The sequence below is a fragment of the Castanea sativa genome, chromosome 10 (assembly GCF_040712315.1).
Source record: "Castanea sativa cultivar Marrone di Chiusa Pesio chromosome 10, ASM4071231v1".
Lineage (NCBI taxonomy): Eukaryota > Viridiplantae > Streptophyta > Magnoliopsida > Fagales > Fagaceae > Castanea > Castanea sativa.
In genome coordinates, this window is record NC_134022.1 from 22,605,572 (window position 1) to 22,630,597 (window position 25,026).

Consider the following 25,026-nt stretch of genomic DNA (forward strand, 5'->3'; position numbering starts at 1 on the left):
TCGAAGTCAGCAAAAGACTGTACCTCTTGGATAGGTATTGAAATCAAGACAAATCTCTAGTTTGCCTGTAGGCTAGGCTAGCCAAAGCATTTGCACTCTTTATTAGCTTTCCATTATTTACATGTGCTTGACTTTGATCTTCCTTACCATTCGATGAAGGAGGTACAGCAATCAACAATAGATTTTAGAATTAGTTTAACATCCTCAGGTGTCTTCATAAGCATAACGACTAGTCCAAGGTGTTCAATTCAACTTCAAAACTAGTAAACCTCGTACTCTCGCAGTGTTGGAAAGATGCTAGCCATCCCTAAGAACCTGCAACTGGTAGTAATTCAAATTTGCCTCACACAACTACAAATCCAATGACCAAGCTGATTCTTAATAAGATTGCCACCTCTAACTAATCTTAGGTTGCTCACATATGAGCCATCGATAATTCAGATGGCAAAAATGGCCCCACCATAGGTGGGTTTTTCGTTCATTCGATAGGGGACAAGAAGATAGGAGCATATTTTGTATCTGGAACTCTCATTAGTCGTATCGAGTTTTGAGTCTAATACAAGCTTAGCACTAAAGTCAAAACTCTTAAGTGTGAAAGTAATTTGTGTTAGTAAGTTGTGTTTATGTTATGTCCATGTAAGGATAGTGGAATGACCTATTTGATAATAGTATCAAAACCTTATAACTCTAACATGACCCATATATTAAGCATATTGATCAATTAGTACACAAGTTGTATTAAGTAATATGGACATGACCCATTTCCATTCCTTTAATAAACATGTATTGGGTTAATGCGAACATGACCCATTTCAACAAATTTTAAAATGACTGAAAATGAAGAATTGATCAATATAATTATTAAAATCCTTTTAATTACTCAATTATATTTGGAATTCAAATTTGTTGTATAAAATTAGAAATTAAATTCAATAAAGATGTAGTGTAAAACCCAACATGGTATATCATCATATTAGATATTAAAGAATAGACACAATCACACTCAATTAATTCTAATACTCATTTGAAAATTTAACTTACTTGAGAGTTTATTGAAATATTATTATATGTGGTATGCTGTATTGAATTTTAAGTAAAAAACTGATATAATAATTTTTTTATTGAATGGTGTAAAACATAAATTTTACACTCCATTCTTATCAAATTTGAACTATAGAATTAACATTTATATGATTGGGTCATTTTGCATTAAGCAAGTCAATAGTCAACACAACATCAAGTCACTTTAATAGAGACACTTTAATTGGGTAACAATGGGTCAATTCGTTCCACTAAACTTCAGGGGTGTTTGTTACTATTGTTTAAATAACAGTTTTCAGTATTTAAACAACATTATATATATTTTCATACATTTTTTTACTTACATGTATTTTCACAAAATAACAACATTATTAAAAATCTCTTATCAAACAGGTCTAAATTAGAACGACTGACAGATTTAGATACACCTGACCTGTATGGGTATTATCTTGAGTTCCCAAACTGGGATTACCGTAACTCACTGCCCAAACAGAATACCAAACACTCCCACTCTTTTTCTTTTTGTTTATCCTGAACTTATAGCATAGAAGCTTTATATGTGCGCCTCACAATCCTGCTAAAACTGTGAAGGCAATGGATGGCTTAACAATGAGCTCAACAGCTCGGATTTTGACTACTCTGACCCAGTTCCCAACACGACATGACCACCGACCCAGAAGAGGTTGTCTTGTCCTTCGACCTTCTCATACACTTCGCAGAGCTCCAAGTATCGTTTGCATGGCGGTCAGTACAAAAAATCCCAGAAAAATTTTGTTTTGTTTTTGTTTTTGTTTTTTCACTTGGGTTTTATTTATTTTGGTGAAATGCAGGAACCATATTTGATAACGAAGCTGGAGTCTGCTGAGAAGACTTGGAAAGACCTATCGGTATGCCTGAAAAGCTTTGAGTGAATTGTTTCACTGTTAATGTGTATCAGTGTATGTGTGTGTTTTTCAAGGCCAGTCATATATTTTTTGAATTAGTTGTTGTTTTGTACTTGTAATTGTTTTTTTAATTGCTAAGTTCTACATTTAATCAGTGTGTTTTGGACCCACAATCTCACCCTTGGCTCAGAGGAAGTGCCATATGAGTTAGAACTTATTGGCAATTGTACTCATAGGATATGGAAGTTTTGTGATGATTTGCTATAAAATGGTCTAAGAGGGAATTTGTATTTCCAAATCCGAGTATTGGGGGTTTTTTTTTTGGGTATGGTTCGTCTAATTGGGATTTTGAAGTAGTTTGCAAAATAATGGGGATATAGTCTTTTGAAGATTTGATTGAAACTTAGCAAAGTCCTCGAGAAGAAGGTGGGGAGGCGGATGATAATTTAGCTTAGGAGATGGTGGAGATGACCAATTATCATGGACCAATTGTTAGAGAATCATACATACCATTTCTGTGGAAGGAATCACATTCTATGTAGAGAGATAGTTTTAAATAGGATGTAATGGTGGGAAAAAATACATGTAGCCGATTCTGATTAGCCAATGAGCATAACCATCTCAACTTTAATAAGGATTCAGGCTTTTCTTGAATTCTGCTGATTTGTAACAAATCACATTTTATGCATAAAATATGGTTGATTGAAGTGATGAATCACAAAGTAAGGGTTAATTTGTCCTATTGAGAACAAGAGAATGAACTGTCAATAAACACATGAAAAGTGCCAGAGTTAGACATGATTATGTTACTGAAAGCAATAACCTATAAAAAAAGAGTGTATTATGTTACCGAAGGAAATTATGGAAGTATAAAAAGAGCTTCCACTATGGGGACTAGATTAACATATATTGTAAGGTTAAAACCTAGGACTTAAATGTACTTTTGAATCAAATTCAAGACTATTTATTTCAAATTTGGTTGAAGGTAGACCCATTATAGTTAAACCCATTCATTGTGTCCTTTCCTCAGATAGCCTTTATCCCTTTGGAACTCTTTGCAGCCACTGGTATGTGCAGATCATGGGCTTAATGGGGAATCTGAAGACAAGTATAAAACTAGTGTTACTAATTTTGCAAGGCAGATTAGTAGATGTATTATCTTATCTACAATCTGACCCCTTATTTTTTAAGGAACTTTATTCGAGGCTTTCAGTGATTGACCTATGAAACCTAGTTTCTTATATCCACAATGTATAGTCCCTTGTTATGGTGCTGCCCTGATAGTTGATCTGGTTTTTAACGCTGGATTTGAATTTACCCAATAATATTTTTTAGGTCAAGTTAGCTGATCCAGAAGTTGTCTCAAATCCCAGTGAATACCAAAAGCTGGCACAATCTATGGCTGAGCTTGATGAGGTACTGTATTTCACTTTACTTTTTATAAGGGTGGGTTTTACTTTTAACACTGTGTTGCAGTTAGTTGCAATTTTTACTGACATAGTTGTTCTTCTCTTCTGTACTTGTAGGTTGTGTCAACCTTTCGAAGTTTGAAGGACTGTGAGAAGCAGTTAGAAGAGGCAAAAGGTTTACTCCCTCTTGTTTACTTTTGCAAAAAATAAAAATATTAAGGCTTGTGTTAACAATCATCTACCTTCCTCTGCTCGTTTCTCATTTCAGCTCTAGCAAAAGAGAATGGCACTGATGAGGATATGGCAGAGATGATAACTTATGAAATTAAGTCTTTATCCAATCAACTCAAAGAGCTTGAGGAGAAGCTAAAGGTTATCCACTTTGTATCAGTGATATATGTTTTAAATATATGTATACGTTTTTGAAATGTTTTATAATTATATGCTTCTTCAAATGCTTCATATTTTGTTTTATATATATTCTTCTCTCTCGCTCTCTCTCTATTCTTCTTCTTCTTCTTTTTTTTTTTTATTATTTTTTTTTTTTAATGTTTTTTATGAAGCTCTTTCCCTAAAATTTTATTTGACTAAGCAGTATATATTTTTACTAGATTCATTGTTTTACCTGCTGCTTCACTCATGAAATGACAGCAGCTTCATCAAATTGGTACTAATAGACTTGATCTGAGATCAATAAATTATTAATTTAATGAACATTCTAAAGTTGAGCTTTAGAGAAAACTCCAAGCTTTTTATCCTCATTTTCATTTTGATACTAATCTTTCTCTTCTCTGAACTTGGAATGCCCTATTGTTTTTCATCCTCCCTTTTTTGCATTTCTCCCTAATTAGGAAGCTAAAAACATGGAATTTCCTTTTACATTAATAGGTGCTACTGCTACCCTCCGATCCTCTTGATGCAAGAAATATAATGATTGAAGGTATGTTCTCTTCTGCCAGTGATAAATTGTACTATCTGATCAATTTTTAACCAAATATCATTTAGGCTATAGCTGTAGTAAAAATGGATCCTCATATGTGGATTAGCTGATCTTGATTATAATTTTTACTTATGATAATGAGCCATGGCTTGGGTGATGTAATCCATCTATCAAGCATTGGTCTAATTTAGGCCGAATGCCTTAGAGGTTATGAATTGGTTGATTTCAAACTTTGGAATTGTTTTCTAATGCTAAACATGCAGCCTTAGCTCTGCTGACAAGACATTAAAAAGTGGTGTGCATATTTCCTTGTGCTTAACTAGTGTTGCTTATATTCTGCAATTTCTTCTGTTTCATCCAGTCATTCTTGAATTTTTCTTCTTTTACAGTAAGGGCGGGTACTGGTGGCGATGAGGCTGGAATATGGGCTGGTGATCTTGTAGGTACATGCTTCTTTTATCCTTCCAAATTTATGGCATTGATTCATTTTAGTTGCACACAGAATTGGAAAATAGAAAAAATATTTACTATTGACATATGAGGAAGATGCTGGCCATGCAGTCAAAGTTTTTACCATTGACAGGAGATTAATGGGTCTAGCTTACAGAATATATAGAATATACTTGTTTTGTTAATGATTTCCTGGAATACGAATTAGTCACATGCTTCTGTACTATGTTTCATCCTTTCTGAAAGTGCTTCTGCATGCATTCTAATGCTCCTTCCATTTGATTTTTTTGCTCAAGGTCCGTATGTATCAGAAGTACAGTGAACGAAATTCTTGGAAGTGCACCCCCTTATCAAGCTCAGATGTATGTCTTCCTAACTTTCCATCAAAATTATGCGTCTTATTGTTTCTATGTGACTTGTAGAATTTTTATTTATGTATTTATTTCTCTATTATTAAGGCTGAAAAAGGAGGATTTAAAACTTTTGTGATGGAGATCAAAGGGAATCGTGTCTTCAGCAAATTAAAATATGAGTCCGGTGTTCATCGGGTTCAACGTGTTCCTCAGACAGAAACGCAGGGTCGTGTGCATACATCTACTGCAACTGTAGCCATAATGCCAGAGGTAGAGTGCATTTGGTGTGCCACTTACATCTGTGGTTTTGAATAAAATTCATATCAAATATTTTTAGCTTCAACTGGAATCTTCAATGTCAGAAGCAGTGGGAGGTAATCAAGTTTTACTGGGTTTTTATTGTCTAGTCTGGGGGATGGCAACCATTTTCTACTAGAAAATTTTGCATGCAATTTCTCTTTCTTAAAATGACTCACAAATCCTTAACAATACCTCATAATGTTGATATTTGGATGCATATTTGCGGACAATGCTTTAAAAAACATTAGTCTAAGGCTGCTTCAGAATCTGGATGCTTGTTCTTGTGGCTGTGAATGTGTTGTAGTTAATGCTGTTTGTCTTGTCTTTTATTTTCTCTCCTTGATGCCTATTTATTTTACTATATCCTTCGAGCTTATGCTAATTCTTGATTTAGGTGGATGACGTTGAGGTAGTGATCGACCCAAAAGATATTGAACTAACAACAGCAAGGTCTGGGGGTGCAGGAGGTATGAATCTGCAAAATTGCAAAAATAAATATTCATATAGTGATTTGCTTTTCCATGCTTCATTTTCTGGAGGAAAAAAAAAAAGGAATGAAAAATCCTCTTTAAGTCATTTCTTTTGCGTGATCATCATGCAGGCCAAAATGTCAACAAGGTGGAGACAGCTGTTGATCTTGTCCACAAACCAACAGGAATTCGCATCTTTTGCACTGAAGAAAGGACTCAACTCAGGAACAAGGATCGTGCTTTTCAGTTGTTGCGAGCAAAATTGTGAGCAATTCACCATGTGCTAATTCTCATTCTATCATTCTCTCTCTCTCTCTCTCTCTCTCTCTCTCTCTCTCTCTCTCACACACACACACACACACACACACACACTACAATTTGAATTTTTAGTATTCCCCTCATTCCTAAATGTTTCATTTCTCCTGAATGTGTCCATAAAATAAAGGTTTGAATCTTCTGTGAGGTGTGTGTTTAATATTATTTTTAATGGGGACTGACCCATCATATATGGTTGTTTCTTGTTTATTAGTTATATCTTGAAGGCCTGGTCTGTTATATCATACATGCAATTGACAACTATGAATTCCATATATTCGCTCTAAAATTGCATGTTTTGTCTTCTTCCCCCCTTTTTACCCTTTTAAGTATTGTTGTTTGTTTATGATGATCCCCGAACTTGCTACAGGTATGAGATGAAAGTAAGGGAGCAACAAGAAAAGATAAGCAGTCAACGGAAATCACAGGTATCTCTCAGCTTAGAAAATATTTGAGATGTGTATGAGATTGCAACATTAAGGAAACAAACAACACTACCTTGGCATATTAACATACTTTCAATCATCAGTTTGATTTCACATTGAAAGTTACTTTAATATACTATCAATCTTTAGTGTCTCACATTTCACATTGATTTCTTTAGGTGTTGATTTGAGTATATTATTGATAAGTTGACCTAATGTACATTAGTGACTCTTAAGTTAAGAAACATATAATATTTAGCAATAAGTTACTTTAACATACTTTCAATCTTCAGTTTGTCATTTTGAAGGCATTATTGCTAATTTTATCATTGTTCAGTTGCAACTAGTGCAGAGAAGTTATACTATAAGCTAACCACTGGAAGAAACATTTAGATAACTAGAGATGTAATAGGGGAACTTTTAAAATGTTGTACATGTGTTTGCACATCAATGTGCTCTAGTATGAGAGTCACTGACATTATTTTTAGTGCTTGTTTCCTGCCTCTTTTTTAACAATCCTATCTAGTATACCTCCAAATGCATCAAGAACTACATAATGTTGTGCCCCTTTTTTAAAAAATGTTTTGGATTGACCTAGAGAAGATGAATCTTGATATGTACGCATCTAGCTGTTCCAGATGAATGACGATAGGAGTTGTATTGCTTTATGTTATCAGGCTTAATTGCTTTTTTTTTTTTAATACAAATAATCGATGATAGTGAGATCCTAGATGACCAGCAGTGTTCTTGCTAATTTCCACCCAGTTGCCATTATATATGCACTCTCCAACTTTTGATGTGAGGTTATAGTCCTTATGGAATGAGCTGTGGAACTTGTTTGCCCAGATATTATTTGATTGTGTTTTGGATAATTCTTATTTTCTGAATAATTTTTTGTTCAAATGTCCTAAGATGATGCTTTTTGACATTGGATCAAAGTATGATTTATGTTTATTTTGAAATGCAGGTTGGCACAGGTTCTCGTGCAGAAAAGATTCGAACATATAATTTTAAGGTATTTATTATTGCATTTACCATTTTTCTTTGAGATTACTACTGGGACCAGTTTCTTGAGATTGAGGAGACCACTTTATACCCTAATTACACGTAATGAAAAATTATCTGAATTAATTAACAGTAAGTGGAAGAAAGGCAAGAAATGCATGGATAGTGTAAAAAGAAAAGAACCTTTTTATCAGTGTATTAGTGAATAAATAAGACATTTCATTGGGAGTCACTCAGTGCAGCTAATCACAACCCAATTGCTCATTGAATTATAAGCCTGTCTGGCTGTCTTGTCTTGAAGAAGGGTAGTTTTATATTGAGATAAGTCATATAAATGTCCATTTTGGTGTTGATAAGCTTGGAAGGTTTTGAGGAAGTTTATAACACCTCATTATTTTTATCAGGACAATAGGGTTACTGACCACCGGCTAAAGATGAACTTTGAGCTCACCTCTTTCCTTGATGGTGATATAGAGACTGCAGTCCAGGTACTGTTTTTGGCAGCCATAGTCTCTTTTTATTGATGTGCAATTTCTTCTGTTTTTTTTTTTTCCCTAATTTTATTTTAATCATAGTTCATGTTTAGAAATGTAATACACATATTAACATTATTTAGAAAAGAGAAACAGCACAATGATTTCCCTGCCACTGAAATGCTTGTTTCAGGACTCAATTTTTTTTTTTTTTGCTTGTTTCCTGCAGGCTTGTGCTGCTACAGAGCAGAAGGAACTACTAGAGGAACTCGCAGAGTCCACAGTTGCTCCAACTGGCTGATTAGCAGCATTTATGGCAAGTGATTAGTAAATTCAGGTTATTAGATCAGATACGTAGGGAACCATTAATCAAGTTTCTCTTACTGATCAAAAAGAAAAGAAAAAAAGTTGCTCTTAGCAAATGAAGGAAACGAAATCTGCTCCCAAAACCTGTTTACATGAAAACATTCTCCTGTAATTGGCTGATATGTTTGATTAGAAGACCCTTATTTTATTTTATATGTATGTACAGATGAAATGAGGAAATGGTTTCTGTTGAAATTGTAAGATAAAGGGTATTCATATCTGAAACAACCCCCCCCCCCCCCCCCCCCCCCCCACCCAACAACAATAATGAACTTATTCTTCTTCATGAACTTTGGACATTAGCTATCACATGTATTTAGCTCTATTTTTGCAAATTTGCTTAGAAACTTGCATGTCTGTGTTGTTTCACCCTGGCCTGAAACACTGGCTAGTATTTAGAACTTGGAAGAGCTTTGTCTAATCCCAAAACAATTAAAATCCACAAATTGTCACCGCTAATTCAGAATCTATTAATCACATAAATTAGAGCCTGTTTGAATTGAGGGGGGAGAGAAGGGGAGTGGAGGAAGGTAGAGTAGAATTGGTTAGAAATAGAGAGTATGGTTATGACTTATGAGTCTTATGACACAGCTTTACAAATGGTCAATACCTTGCCATTATGGGCCTACTCCTCTCCCAGATTGCAGAGCAATTAGTTGGACCCACAACCTGACGCTGGACTATTGGTCTCTCTGTTGAACCGGTCCTACTGCCCAACTTCCGAAATGGCCCTGATGGGCCCATCCCAGCAGATTGGACTGGGGTACCCACCATGATTTAATAAAATCATGTAAGTAGAGAATTAGTCAATTAATGCACTTCTCTTGAATGAAAAAATAAATAAAAAAAAGAATTTAAATTACATACTACAGTATCTTTTAATTTTGTTTCAGATAACCCTTATATTTTAAAAAATTCTTATCATGATTTATGGATGTAAAGGTCATTTTAATGATATAGGGTTAATAATGTGACATAAATTCATTTGAAAGGTTATCATTTTTATGGATGATAATAAAGATCTTTCATTTTTTTTTTTCGATGGAAAACAACTTTAAAAATAGGTAAAAATGCAAAACTCACTCTCTAAATTTCATCACTTTTTATTTGAGTCATTTAAGTTTGAGTTTTGTCATTTCAGTTCTCTAAGTTTCATTTATTCTCAATCAAGTCCTCTTTTAACAATCTGTTAAATGTTGTCGTTATCTACCTGTTTTGTCATTTTTTTAAAATTTTAATTTTAATTAATTATTTTAAGAAAACGTTAATTTAAAAATAAAAAAAAACCCCCCAGAAATTATACTAAGAAACGACAAACAACATTGAAGAACAAAATTGAATCCCTACCTCCATACCCAGCCCAATACCGAGAGATTGAGAAAGAGAACGGGAGATACCACAAAATCTCACCGGAATTGAAAATCATGAAACCCATTTTGTTGCTTTAAGAGAGAAGAACTTAACACCCAAAATTGAAAATCAAGAAACCCATTTTCCAAAATGTAAATTAGTTGCTTTTAAAGAGCTGAACTAAACACCCCTAAGATTGGGTTTTGAAAACAAAAGGCAAAGTAGTTCCAAATAACAAAGTGGGGAAAGAAAGAATAGTAAACAATTACTGGATCTCTTGGTCCTCATGCTCCCACTCCTCGGTTTCCAAGGCCCAGGCCAGCGTCGTGGGCACGGAGTTGTGGTGCGTGGCGAAGAACTACGCGGAGGACGCGGCGTTGCAAACGGCACTGGACTGAGCCTGCGAGCTCGGCGCCGTCGACTGCAGCCCAATACAGCAAGGCGGGCCCTACTATGACTCAAGCGACATAGTGGTTACGGCTTCGTATGCGTTCAACGACTATTACTTGAAGCACGGCTTAAGCACCAACAGTTACTCCTTCGATAACACTGTTGCCCTCACTTCTTTGAACCCTAGTTAGTCCCAAAAACTCTCCTTCTTTTTATTTTCTTTTCTTTTTTCCTAATTGGGAATTTGAATGTTTGGAAGGTTATTAGATCTGATTTTTGTAAAACCTTTGTCTGTTTTTTTCTTTTTCTTTGTCCTGTTAACACCCAGAGATCCGGCAGTCGAGAACTTCGTCAATGAATTCCAAGGAATCGGTGACGATCTTTAAGAGTGGTTTTGCATTCCGAGTAGAGTACAATGTAATATCCCTGTTTTTTAAGGGAGGGAGTTTATGATATCCGGAATGGAATTCCGGTGGGATTTTGCGGTATCTCCCGTTCTCTTTCTCAATCTCTCGGTATTGGGCTAGGGTATTGGGGTAGGGATTCAATTTTGTTCTTCAATGATGTTGGTCGTTTCTTAGTATAATTTTTGGTTTTTATTTTATTTTATTTTATTTTTTGTTTTTGAAATTAACGTTTTCTTAAAATAATAAATTAAAATTAAAAATGACAAAACATGTAGATATCGACAACATTTTACATATCGTTAAGGGGGGACTTGATTGAGAATAAATGAAACTTAGAAGACTGAAATGAAAAATTATGGAACTTAGAGGGTGAATTTTGCATTTTTACCTTTAAAATACATAGACATTTTTATTGTTGGCAAAACTTTGTGTTAAAACTTAAAAGTTTCAGTTGTAACTGCAATTTTTCCTTATATTTGAATTTCATTTAGTTTGTAATTGCATCAAGTCATTGAGATTCAAGTGCAAAAGAAGTGATCAAATTATTACAATTGGACAAACGAGATTCAATATGTTAGACGAGATTATGAGCGAGATAGTTAGAATTTGAATCTCAGTATACTAAAAATAGTTCAACTCAAATTCACCCAAAACTTATTGGAGCAAGTTTGTCTAGGAAATCAATTTTTATTTTTCCACATTATTCTTGCAGACAACCAATCCTCAATTGTAACTTGAATAAAAACAGAAATTTATTACCCTAATCATATAGAATGAAGCAGAGACTACCAAGAATCTTGAGAGATAAATCCTTTTAACTTCAATACCTTCACCCTTTCCAAATTAACATACCTTGAGAGGAGAGTTTATCCAAGCACTGTTAATTAGTTATGAGTGTAGAGGATTGTTGCTGAGAACCACAAAACGAATCACAAATATTCAAATAACATGGGAGTATTTGAGAGATTGATTTGCAATTATTGATACTTGAGTCATTGGATTGCTATGAAGATAAGCAATTGGGGTAGCTCGTTGCTAACAAGAGCAAGGAGCTCGGATACATTTACGTATATTAAAAGTTTTGTAAGCTGTTTTGTATTCACGTTTTTTATAAAAATGTGCGTTAAGTCTTTTAGAACAGCTTATTCAAACGGGCTCATATACAAACTATCTTCTTAGTTGATTTGGCAAATTGGACATGGGCATTGAGTATTTTTAACATACATTGTCCATGTTTTGTGATTGCTTTATGATTTTCACGTTCCCATTATCCATGAAATGAGTTAACTAACCACTTTGATCATATTTTATAAGATGTTTAATTTTTTTTTTTTTTTTTGGAAAAGAAAGCATTCATTCATTCAATAGTATGTAAAGAGTCTTGGTACAAAGCCTCCACCGCCGACGGTAGTGAATCCTCTATCCAATAGATTACATCATCAATATTTTTTGCATACCTAGCTAAAGAATGCGCAGCCATATTCCCCCCTCTCTTAACACAACTAATTGAAATCTGCCTCATCCTATTCAGATAAACACAAATATCATCATAAATATGTCCAAGCAAGGAGTTACGGTAGGACATACTCGATATAGCTCTCATTACTGTGTTGTTATCGCCTTCAACTACAAGCTTTGAAAATCCAGCTTCCATGGCAAAAACTACTACTTGTCGACACGCCAAAGCTTCAGCCTCCTTGCTATCTCTCACATAGGACCCCTTAGCCGACATCCCAGCCATTACTTCCCCTTGAGCATTTCTAATTATTGCTCCAACCCCAGAACACTATTGTTCCATGAACACAACTGCATCAAAATTCAGTTTATACATATTTTGAGGTGGAGGCTGCCAATGGTGTCCACTTGATGTTGTGTTCAAAACAGCCAGCTGCTTTTGCGCTGTTCTATACTCTTCCATGTAATTTGCTGCTCGTCTGTTCAACCAGCAAGGATGCTTCATCTGTCTGCCATGCACCAAAGTCAAAATTTAGAACTAATGCGAGTATAGTATGCCACTTAAAGATAAATAAAAAACTATTTAAGTTTAGCTATAGTAACATAGGACACATTACCTAATCTGTACTAGGTGAGATCCCATTTTTAACCTAACTAAACATGTTGCATTTGAAAACTTAAATTTGGATTTGAATTTGAATTTTAAATTAATAGAATTGAATTTCTTTAATTTCAAATCTTAGGATTATAAAGATTTAAAATATTTGGTAGATTATGCCAAATCTAAAAATCTAGATTTTTTAAAACTATCTAAATTCTTGATATTTTAAAACTATCCAAACACACCATAAAATCACACTACAACTTAGGACACTTGTCTACATGTATGCCACTCCAAGAGTCGAGTACAACCAGACTCCACATGGCACTTCCGAGTTCCGACTCACCGTTACCTTCTCACATATGGCAAGTCCTCCTAGGACCAACAACCTCTTCCTTTACAAATGCCTTGTCTCTCTTATTCTTTGCTTCTCCAAAATTCTATGAAAAGGACTTTACTCCTTTCTCCTTCTCTCCACCGCTTTCTCTCTCACAAAACTAAGTTACTATCATCAACCTCTACAGGGTACCCTTGTGCAGCTTGTACTCGCTTTCCTTCACTTTCTTTGCCTTTCTCAACCATTTTCCCTCGACCCTTTCACTCCCTCAAGGTCCTGGCCATGGCTGAACGACCCTCAAGTCCAGCAACATCATCGCATTCTCACAAATTTACCAATCGTCTAGCTGCTGAGCATAGTCCTTATCTTCTTCAACATGCCCATAACCCAGTAAGTGCAATTCATCTTCATATTGGTTTATTTATTATTGTGTTTTTACTTTGTGCACAAAGGGTAGGAAAAGAAAAAGAATTTTGATTAGTTTTGGGATATTTTTTTAATTGGGGAGGAGAAAAGATTCCACCTTGATTGAGGCTAATGATGTTTGTTGGATTGGTTGAGGTGGGTTTTCCATGATTTTGATTCTCAGTGAGTATTTGAGATAGGATATTTGTTTTTCCTTCGCTTTTTCTTGGTTTTCTCAGCAATCCAACAGGGATAATTGGATAACTTATATGAATTTCTTGGTTTTCATAAAAAAGGGGTACTTTAGTTTGTCACACTGTGTTTATTATGCATTGAAGGTTGATTGGTATCCATGGGGTGAAGAAGCTTTTGCTGAAGCACGAAAGAGAGACGTGCCCATCTTCTTGTCAAGTAAGCTCACCCTTGATTTGAATGTTTTATTTTCTTATAATATCAAAGTGAATGCACTGAAGTGTAATTTATGTTTATCAATTTGCTTGTTGGTGATGAATGACATTTGTTTTTTCATTTGAAGTTGGATACAGCACCTGCCACTGGTTAGTCTCTTAATCCGTTTCTGGGAATTATTTAACTTCTAGCTTTCTATATCTGATATCGTTGAATGAATGTTGGACTTAACTATTGCATGGAATTATTCAAAAGGTGTCATGTTATGGAAGTGGAATCTTTCGAGGATGAAGGGGTTGCCAAGTTGTTGAATGATTTGTTTGTCAGTATTAAGGTGAGTTTTCACATCAGTTTTATGTTCTTTCTTACTTGCATTGAAGGATCTAATTTATAAAACAGTCAATTTGGTAAGGTGAAATAATTTAGGGAAGAATCCTAAATTATCATACTTCCAGTTAAATCAACTAGTAAACTCTCCCAATGGACCTGCACTTGCACCCAAAAACCTAAATAAAGATTAATCATCATATGGACGCCATAGGTTCAAATCCTATCCTAATTATAAAAATGTGGGGTGGGGGGGGGGAATGTTCCACTTTATAACTATAATTATTATACTATTATTCATTATAATAATAAATTATTATCATTAAATAATGAAATTGAATGATCAGGTTTGTTAACTCACTGAGCCAGGATTGCTAACTAATACTAATATAATAGAAAATGCTAATACAATAGAAAAAATTTCTTCTCTAATGATTCTAACATGTCAGTGCAACAGGTGGATCGAGAAGAGCGACCTGATGTTGATAAGGTAAATCAATGATTTTGTAGCTATATCTCTGTGAAGATATCATGATTATTTTCCAATAGTTAATCTATACTCTAATTGAATTTGTGTGTTCTCTTAGTTCTTTATCAGATGCTCTTTCTTGTTGAACCATTTTATGTGATTGTGGTGACCTTCTTAATTGACTATATTATTTCATCTTGATAGGCACTTGAATGTTTGTGAAGATTTGTTATTTTAATAAAATTCTTCTAAACTAATCCGGTATTTATGGCTGAAGCTGCTTTTTAGTTAATTTCATTAACAGTGATTAACATAGACCCTTGGGTAAGGATAGGGTTGGGATTACTTTCAAATTCTGCATAGCGTCATAAGTGTAAAAATAAAAAAGGTTGAATTTACATTCTAATGCAGTTTTTAAATTCCCTGGTGCTCTTGGGTTTAGTATTTTCAGATTTGAAATTTCACCAATTACAATAATTTGTTTTGGGCTGTTCATCTTTTCAGGTATACATGACTTACGTGCAGGCTTTGTACGGCGGTGGAGGTTGGCCACTTAGTGTCTTTCTTTCACCTGATTTGAAGCCATTAATGGGCGGAACTTACTTTCCACCAGATGACAAGTATGGGAGACCAGGATTTAGGACTATACTTAGGTGAGAATAAATCATCCCTTGACGGGTTAGCATTTTCCCACTGTCCATCACCCTCATGATGCTGGTTGCTGGTCTTTTGTCATTCTGTGTTCCATCGAGTAGCATTCTTAACTGCAACAAAAGAAAATGTTGGAAGTCTGGGCTCCTGAATTAAAGTGAGTTATCTTTGTGGTTTTTTGTGACTGATCCCTTTATTATTTTGCTGGTCTTGTGTTGTTTCAGAAAGGTGGAGGATGCTTGGGATAATAAGAGGGATATGCTTGTTAAGAGTGGAGCCTTTGCTATTGAGCAGTTATCGGAGGCATTATCAGCAACTGCAAGTCCTACTAAACTGCCAGATGAACTTCCACAAAATGTGCTGCGTCTGTGTGCAGAGCAAGTAAGGTTTCATCATAATGAGATCTGCTTTTTGTTTATTCTATGACTAAGGTGTTAATTGCATAGGTGGGATTTAGTTTACTATAAGTTTGCAGTATGTCAGAAAGTGTCGATTGCATGAGCAGTCTAATCTTTTATTATGATTTATGAGTTTGCAAAATCGGAAAGTAATAGGTCTGTTGCATTCAACCATCCTGCTCCTGATTTTTTTTTTAAGGGAGCAACCTGTTCTTTAGACTCTCTTTAAAACATAAGCACGAAATGCAATATTTTTGTCAAACAACTTCTATAATATTTTACCCTTCCTTTTGGACTATTCCAATTTAGCATTTGTGCTACCTTTAAATTTTTATGTATTTATTTATAATTTGATTATTAATGTTTTAGTGAAATATATTTCTTGTTTCATTTCTATTATAGCTTTCTGGAAGCTATGATTCAGAGTATGGGGGCTTTGGTTCTGCCCCAAAGTTTCCTAGACCAGTCGAGATTCAGCTGATGCTTTATTGGTCCAAAAAATTGGAGGACACTGGAAAGTTGGAAGAAGCAAATGAAGCTTTGAAAAAGGTCTTCTTTAGCTTGCAATGCATGGCAAGGGGGGGCATCCATGATCATGTTGGAGGTGGCTTTCATAGATACAGTGTGGACGAGTGCTGGCATGGTCAGTTTTTCTTAAAAAATAGCTATTTCTCACAAGAACCTAGATCTTTTAACTCTAATTGAAATGGAAAACTCGTTAAGATATTATTTGGTCCATTTCTTTCTTTCTCAATCTTAGTTGATGGCTCATTTTCTTGTTGGGTATTTTGATATTTGCCTTAAATAAACCCCCTATCCTCTCTCCTCTTTCTGGGTGGTTGTGATGGAATTGTTGAGGCAGTATTGTTTACTTGCAGTTCCCCACTTTGAGAAAATGCTGTATGATCAAGGCCAGCTTGCTAATGTTAATTTAGATGCTTTTTCCATCACCAAAGATGTCTTCTATTCACATGTATCTCGGGATATTCTTGATTATTTGAGGAGAGAGATGATCGGACAAGAAGGTGAAATATTTTCAGCAGAGGATGCTGACAGTGCTGAGTATGAAGGTGCTTCAAGAAAAAAGGAGGGAGCCTTCTATGTATGGACCAGCAAAGAGGTTTGTTTCTCATCACCATTTTCTTAACATGTGCATGTTTTGTCTTTATCTTGAATGCTGATATGTAAATTTTGTGCATGATCTGTACTCCACAATGTCTCATTTCTGAAACTACCCTTTAAACTGGTATTATGTTGTTTAATTACATCTATTATGCTTTGCATGTGAATATTGACTCCTGTCTATAATTTATTTTCTTGTTTGTGCCCATTGTTTTGCTTAATGGCTGAAATTGAAATAACTACCCTTTAATAAGTAGCATTTGGTGCACTCTTCACCATTGTTGCTTGCATTTTTCCTTGATTAATCATTGGTTATATATATATAGAACAGCATGAAAGTTTGGGTAAGTAAATGAATATCGTAAACTTGTATCTTTAGTATTTCAGTTGCTGATTTATGCACTCTCCAGAGAGTCTAATGTTCAGCATAGATGCTATATAGATGAACTTTCAAATCAAGATAATTGTTTCCTAGAGTAATTTTCCATTGATGCTAATTTAGAAATGAGTGTCTATATTTTAAAATTTTTCCTACTTTTGTCCACAAATTTTGTCAATCTCAAGGTGATACATCTTCTGTGAAACTGGGAACCTTTTTTTCCACTCTTTATTAGTGAGATTAGTGGTTATTTTATTCTGACTCTATTTTTTAACCTGGTTTCTCTCTTTTTAGGTTGATGACATACTTGGAGAGCATGCAACTCTTTTCAAGAACCATTTCTATATAAAGCCTGTGGGTAACTGTGACCTTTCTAGAATGAGTGACCCTCACCATGAATTCAAGGGAAAAAATGTGCTCATTGAGAGACATAGCCCTGCTGAAATGGCATCAAAACTTGGTATGCCTGTTGAACAGTATCTTGATATTCTGGGTGAGTGTAGGCGAAAGCTCTTTGAAGTAAGATCAAGTCGACCCAGACCGCATTTGGATGATAAGGTAGTATTTGTTAAAATAATGAACATAAAGAATACATCCATCACTTTTATTAGCTTATCTTTTATTTGTTATGCACAATTTAACAGAATTGGTGCTTGGTAGGTAATTGTATCATGGAATGGTCTGGTAATATCATCCTTTGCAAGGGCTTCTAAAATTCTGAAGGGGGAAAATGAGGGGACCAAATTCAACTTTCCTGTTGTTGGCTGCGATGTAAGATTTTATCATCTTTGGCTTAATTGTGCTGGAAGCTGTCTTATATGCTTTTTTTTTTTTTTTTTTTTCCTGATAAGTACCAAAAAATTTCATTTAAAAAAGAAAAGAAAAGAAAGCCAACCCAAGCACACTGGAAATATACTATTGGGGGCAAAATAATCAAGAACCCAAATACAATGGTCAATTAAAATAGGAAGGGAAAAATAAGAATATATCTGTAAAGCTAAACTCCACTCTAGGAGAACTTATATGCTTTTATCTTTTGGAGTAAGATGCTCTAGCTGCAGTCATCATATCCGTTGACTAATCATGCTATCAATTTGAGCAATTTCCACTTCATATCAATTGCTTTAAAATTTAGATGTTTAGATTAGAGATAAACTCTCTAGCTGAATTCTCCATTAGTGTGACTTCTGTAGTGTTTAGCATATTATTAAATTTAAGCGCATTCATTTACTCATCTGATGGAAAGGGAAAGTATATGAACAAGTATCAAAGTTGCCATTTTGGCTGTGAATTCTCCATCAGATTCTCCCAAACTTGTGACTCTACTTGAATGTAGGAGTGAGTAATTATTTCAAATGAATTTACAACTCCAGAGGGTGGAAGTCCCAGAAGTTTAGTTGTATTTTGAACTCCAATGGTTACAACATGATTGTGGTCTAAATGTACTAAACGTAAATGTCTTGCATTATTACTATTATATTGATTGAGTGATTTTCATTTCGTGTTATTCAACTTCAAAGTTTCTAGATTGGGCGATTCACATCATGTATTATATTTCCAGCCTCAGGAGTACATGGAAGTTGCTGAGAAGGCAGCATCTTTTATCCAGAAGCAACTTTATAATGAGCAAACACGCAGGCTACAACACAGCTTTAGGAATGGCCCATCTAAAGCACCTGGATTTTTAGATGATTATGCTTTTTTAATTTCTAGTTTGCTGGATCTCTACGAGTTTGGTGGGGGAATTAAGTGGCTACTCTGGGCAATGGAACTGCAGGACACCCAGGCAAGAACTGATAACCATTCTTTTTCAAGTATTAATAGCCTCCCATTTTCTATTTTGTACTTCTGTCAAATTTAGTAGAGAACTTTCTTTGCAGGATGAATTATTTCTTGATAGGGAAGGAGGAGGCTATTTCAATACTGCAGGGGAAGACCCTTCACTTCTTCTCCGTGTAAAGGAAGATCATGATGGGGCTGAGCCCTCTGGGAACTCGGTTTCTGCAATTAATCTCGCAAGACTGGCCTCCTTGGTTGGAGGCAGTAAGTCTGATCGTTACAGGCAGAATGCGGAGCATCTTCTGGTATGCTGTTGCTTCACCATAATGTATTGTCCAATCAAGTTTAAGGCTTGCAAGCCCAATGAGCTATAACTCAACTGACACTTATTTCTCTAGTTCTCCTATAGAAAATAGAAATTGGTTGGAGAGTGAGGATGTGGGTTCAAGACCCACTCGGTGCGTGTATAACTTACCAATAATAAAAAAAAAAACTTGCAAGTATTCCTGATTTGAGCTTATTGTCTCTCATATACAGGCAGTTTTTGAGACAAGACTGAAAGATACGGCCATGGCAGTGCCTCTGATGTGTTGTGCAGTGGACATGGTCACTCTTCCCTCGAAGATGCAAGTTGTCTTGGTTGGCCATAAGCCTTCTGTGGAGTTCAAAAACATGCTTGTTGCAGCTCATGCATCATATGATCCAAATAAAACAGTGAGTGTAGAATGTTGTTATCTCAAGTATATACATATTCACTTGATCAATGTGTCTCCTAATAGTCCGATTAATGACAGGTCATTCACATAGACCCGTCCAACAAAGAAGAGATGGACTTTTGGGAAGGAAATAATAGCAATATAACCGTCATGGTGAAGAATAATTTTGTTGCAGATAAAGTGGTTGCTCTCGTATGCCAAAACTTTACTTGCAAAGCCCCTGTGACAGACCCGGAGTCTCTTAAGGTTTTGCTCTCCGTGAAATCCCCTTCTCCATAAATTGCCATTTGCTAGTAAGTTCAATTACAATGTAATACCATGTAGTGACGTATATAAATGTAGAACCACAATGATAATTCAAGATGATGGTGTGTTTTAAGTTTAATTCATCATTTTGTATGTATTTCTGAAAAGATAGATGGATCAGGTTCATAGCTATCTGTTGGTAGGAATGGGTGGGATCACGTATCTTGCATTTGTTTGCAATTGGTGGTCGGAATAAATGTTGGTTTCATTTATGTGGTGATGACTTCAACTTGCAATACACAATAATTATACAATAAATATTCAGTTGGTATCAAATGTACTTGTTACACTATCTTTTCTGCAACACTTCTAATGTATAATCTAATGTAAGCAAAACAATCATATTTTTGAAGGAAAATTTTAAAGTTATTACTAATTTTATTACATGTTTACACATTGATTTAGCATTAAATGTTATTGGTACATTAGTTGTAGCATGCTAATTTCATTTTTAAAAGTTCTGATATGTATACATTTAAGTCTTATTCCCTTTTACGGGAGAATGCCCATTGCTCATATATATATATATGTTTGTATGGGGATAAGAGAACCGAGTAAAGGTATTGGGTCGTGGACCATGCTTGAGGACGCTAAGGAGCACGAGGACGGTTGAGCAGTAAGAAGGGTAGGTGGGTTAGTGGGCTGAGGACAAGGGCCAATAACGAGTAAGTGATGTCTCTTGAGGAGCTAGACTTCCTCGAAAAGCATTGTGAGAGTTGGGAGCCTAACCACCCAGTGAGTACTACGCAAGAGGCAACCATGCTTGGGAGGATAAGCTTCAAGGAGAGAAGTCAACAGTAAACTAAGAAATATTTGAGAAGAAGGTTGCTACCACCACATTAAATGCTTTGCACTTAATCAGCTGGCCACATTTATGTGAAAGTGATGTCTGAACAGTGATATTCAGCCTTACAACTACACACAGAGGCCTCATGAAGGTTTTGATGGGACAAGCACGCAAGCAATCGCCTATTTGATCAACAAGTGGAAGGTTAGGATGTGAAGAAGGGGAAGAGTATATAAGGAGGAGGGTTCCTTGACAGAGGTGAGGGTGAGGGTGAGGGTGGGGGGGGGGGGTTCTAAAAAAAAAGAGAGAAACAAGAAGAACTTTGTGTATTGAGAACATTTGTGTACTTAAAGAAGGTGGGAACATTTATAAGAACAAATCTTCCTCGGAGTTGACTGAGGAATATCTTTCTCTACAAATTTACTTCTTAATCTTTCTAACACAAATCTAATCCATTGTGGCATGTACTTGATCCATTAAGTCTTCGCCTGTAAGATTTACTTTCTAACAAATCTATTGGGATTATTGGGCCGTGACTCCCTTTCTTAGGACTAAGGACCAATCTCAGTCCTTACAATATATATATATATATATATATATATATAGAGGAGAAAATGGTCTTTTGCCCTTATTTTTAAAAATATCTAGCACAATGTGTCTGTTTTGAAATTATATAGAGATATGTCCCTATTTTGAAACTCAATTTTCTCAAAATCGAGTTATAGCCAAATCAAACTTGAAAAAAAAAAAAAAAAATTTGTGGAACTCGAGTTTAACTTGAAAATTTTCAAGAAACTCGAGTTCCAAGAACTTGAGTTTTACACTGAAACTTGATTTTAAGAAAATCGAGTTTTTTGCCCTTATTTTTTAAAATATCTAGCACAATGTGCCTGTTTTGAAACTATATAGAGATACGTCCTTATTTTGAAACTCAATTTTCTCAAAATCGAGTTATAGCCAAATCAAATTAAAAAAAAAAAAAAAAAATTTGTGGAACTCGAGTTCCATGAATTCGAGTTCAACTTGAAAATTGTCAAGAAACTCGAGTTCTATGAACTTGAGTTCTATGTTGAATTCGATTTTAAGAAAATCGAGTTTTAAAACAGGAACATATCGCCATATAGTTTCAGAATAGGGACATTGTGCTATATATTTTAAAAAATAAGAGCAAAAGCCCATTTTCTCCTATATATATATATATATGTACATCTTATTATTGCTTATACCTAAATACATTCCATTGTTTTTTTTTTTTTCCATACCTCCATGATTTATTCATTCCATTCCATTCCATTTTATTTTATTCTTTTATGAACTTCCAAACAAAGTTTTAGAGAAGAAAGAAGTCATTGGCCATAATTTTTCTCAAAATTCTTTTGCTCTCATGCTTTTAAGGGCTCGTTTGATAATGTTGTTTTAGTAACGTTGTTTATATTTTTTGGAAATATGAGTGGGGGGAAAAAGCGTGAAAATACGTATAATGTTGTTTAAACACTGAAAGCTATTATTTAAACAACAGTAACAAACGAGCCTAAATAATTTCATCTCTTCTACTTACAGGAGTTAATCCATAAACCCCACAAAGAATATTTGTCAGCAGTTAATGACCAATAAAAACGTTAATGTTTTTCCAAGATTGCACTTTATTGTGACTTATTGAGTATGAGGTTAAAGCTTCAAATATTGTTATAACAAACACAATCTGTAACGAGTCATGCAAAAACTTCTTCTCTCTATAACGTCGGGTATGTTGACATTACTTGTCGTAGTAGTTGACTCTAACTCTCATTGCTGACAAGAAATTAAGTTACACAAACTATGGTGTGTAGGTAAGGAAAGCATGACTGTGATAGAAGCCACCGTTAGGTTAAGGGAGAAAGACGAGGAGTTGCAGCGTAGTACAAAGAAAGTCAAGGAAAACCATAGCACTAAAAGCGTTTTAGAGAGCACCTTTCCATAGACTGAAGGGAGGCGAGGCTCTTACAAAGAAAGGCTCATTGGCGAGATCCCTGGGGCTTATGAACGAGCCTTCAGATTTGAGTATGATATGGAGACAGAAGTTGACTCTAATGATGAAAGTTCTGATCTTGCAGCAGGGATAGCAGCGGTTAATCTCTTTGGAGCTAGGAAAGCAAGCATCAGAGCACTATGGACTAATGCACTTATAGTCAAAGTGGTAGGTAAGACAGCAGGATACCAATTCCTTACTTCATGTATTAGTAGCCTGTGGAAACCCAGCAGTAGGTTGGATTGTGTGGATTTTGAGAAAGACTTTTTCTTAGTCCGCTACTCGTTGAATGAGGACTATAAAAGAGTGTTGAAGGATGGTCTGTGGTTTGTTGTAGGACATTACCTTTCCATTAGAAAATGGGAGTCAAACTTCAAGCCATTTGCAGCCAGTGTGTCGTCGGTCGCTATCTGGGTACGGTTGCCTGAACTACCCATTGAGTACTACGAGCCCTCAGTGCTACGAGACCTCGGACAAGCCATAGGCCCAGTTTTAAGGATTGATATGCATATGACATCAAAAACAAGAGGGAGATTCACCAGGATATGTGGTTAAGTTAATCTTGAAAATTCCTTCATTAAAATCATCAAGATTGGAGGTGTCGAGCAATTGGTGCAATATAAGGGGATAAACCCCTTATGCTTCTCTTGTGGCCGGGTGGGGCATAAAGTGGATGGTTGTCCATACATGGCTAGGGCAACATGCAAAGATGGTAAAGACAAGGTTGAGGAGGATAATTTAGCAGTAATATACCGTTCTACCCCTACTAAAGAGACCTATTGGCCATGGGTACTTGTTACACGGAAAAAGCAAGCGGTTAGAAAAGGGTATATAGACCCAGCCCAATCCTCTCAATTTGGCTTACATCAAGAACCAAAGGCGAGGGCCCAATCCCCTATCCATTCTAGAAACCCACCAAACCCTAGGTTTGACTCATCAGGCTTCTTAGATATAGTTGGATATTCCTACCTACAAAGATCAGACCCTAAGGGAAGGCGAGGAAGCAATGACTACTGAAGATTCAGAATCAATGCCGTCCCAAGTTCCTCTGAAGGACATCTCTAACGAACCTACTCTCTTAAAGGGGAATATGAAGGATCCTGTGGCCTTAGCATCACTGAAGGTCTCCAACACAATCCTAAAGAGGATTGATCCCAAGCTCAGACTTTCAAGAACGGGAGCTAAAGGTGGTCCAAACCTAAGCAGTGACCAAGAAGAGGTTTTAGTGAACCAAGTGATCGAATCCGATGCCTCCCCTTAGGTGTGTTAGAATGAGGACACTATTGGTATGCAAGTTGATGATGGAGGTGAATTCTCTACCTCTGTTTGATCTAGATCTCCCTTCTCCCCCATATTTAGATATGAATATTGTCATTTGGAATTGTCGGGGTGCTTTAAACCCCTCCTTTCAAAATTTTGTTCATGATATAGTTCAGATACATTCTCCTGCTATTATGATCATCACGGAGACTAAGACTAATGGTTAGAGGGCTAAGGATATTACTGATTGACTCCATTTCGATGGGGCTATTCATGCCAATAACATTGGATTCACCAGAGGTATGTGGGTTCTGTGCTACTTAACCCAAGTGGAAGTCTTTAAGCTCTCCTCTACAAAGTAAGAGATTCATACTTTGGTGCGAGATCTCTCCTCAAACTCCTCATGGTCAATGTTTGCTATTTACGCTAGTCCCAGATACGCAGCAAGACGGTTGCTCTGGGATAATTTGTCAAAGGTTGCTGAGCTTCATACCTTACCCTGGATTATTGCAGGGGACTTCAATGAGGTGCTTATTGGCGATGATAAATTTGGTGGCAGGCCAATAAACATCTCCAGAGCAATCAAGTTTCAAGAATGTCTATAGGATGATTGATATGGGGTTCTCTAGTCCTCATTTCACATGGACTAATTGGCAGCCTTTATCCCAACTCATCCAAGAAAGAATCGATAGGGTTTTTGTAAACACTGACTAGAATGTGCTATATCCAGAAACACGTGTCAAACATTTGGAACGTTCTTACTTTGATCACTGCCCCATTGTTCTGTCTTTGTGCCATAATCACGGGACTCTTTTCCCTAGGCCATTTAGGTTCCAACCAATGTGGCTATCCCATTCCTCCTTTCTTGATCTGGTTAGAGATGCTTGGTTAGGCCCCCCCCCCCAACCTTTCCAATGCAATCACCTCATTTACAGCTCACGTAAAACTCTGGAATAGGGACCACTTTGGAAACATTTCCCATAGAAAGTATAAAATATGTGCAACGCTCAAGGGAGTGCCATATGCACTGGGGAATAATC

General features: G+C 35.8%; 2 protein-coding genes across 2 annotated transcripts; both read left to right on the forward strand.

Annotated features, from left to right (window-relative positions):
• Positions 1 to 1,584: 1,584 nt before the first annotated feature.
• On the forward strand, positions 1,585 to 8,632 carry LOC142612609 (peptide chain release factor APG3, chloroplastic). Its single transcript, XM_075784714.1, has 15 exons — positions 1,585 to 1,785; positions 1,872 to 1,928; positions 3,261 to 3,341; positions 3,452 to 3,509; positions 3,603 to 3,706; positions 4,223 to 4,274; positions 4,664 to 4,713; positions 5,021 to 5,086; positions 5,183 to 5,347; positions 5,772 to 5,844; positions 5,979 to 6,111; positions 6,533 to 6,590; positions 7,555 to 7,602; positions 7,997 to 8,080; positions 8,295 to 8,632. The coding sequence occupies exons 1-15, from the start codon at positions 1,636 to 1,638 to the stop codon at positions 8,364 to 8,366; spliced, it is 1,251 nt and encodes a 416-aa protein (XP_075640829.1). The 5' UTR covers positions 1,585 to 1,635; the 3' UTR covers positions 8,367 to 8,632.
• A 4,303-nt stretch (positions 8,633 to 12,935) lies between these two features.
• Positions 12,936 to 20,207, forward strand: LOC142614276 (uncharacterized). The gene is made up of 15 exons (XM_075786861.1): positions 12,936 to 13,361; positions 13,715 to 13,787; positions 13,912 to 13,933; positions 14,040 to 14,118; positions 14,569 to 14,601; positions 15,085 to 15,233; positions 15,456 to 15,612; positions 16,032 to 16,272; positions 16,508 to 16,749; positions 17,425 to 17,688; positions 17,791 to 17,901; positions 18,692 to 18,916; positions 19,011 to 19,214; positions 19,447 to 19,623; positions 19,704 to 20,207. The coding sequence occupies exons 1-15, from the start codon at positions 13,038 to 13,040 to the stop codon at positions 19,902 to 19,904; spliced, it is 2,502 nt and encodes an 833-aa protein (XP_075642976.1). The 5' UTR covers positions 12,936 to 13,037; the 3' UTR covers positions 19,905 to 20,207.
• Positions 20,208 to 25,026: the final 4,819 nt, after the last annotated feature.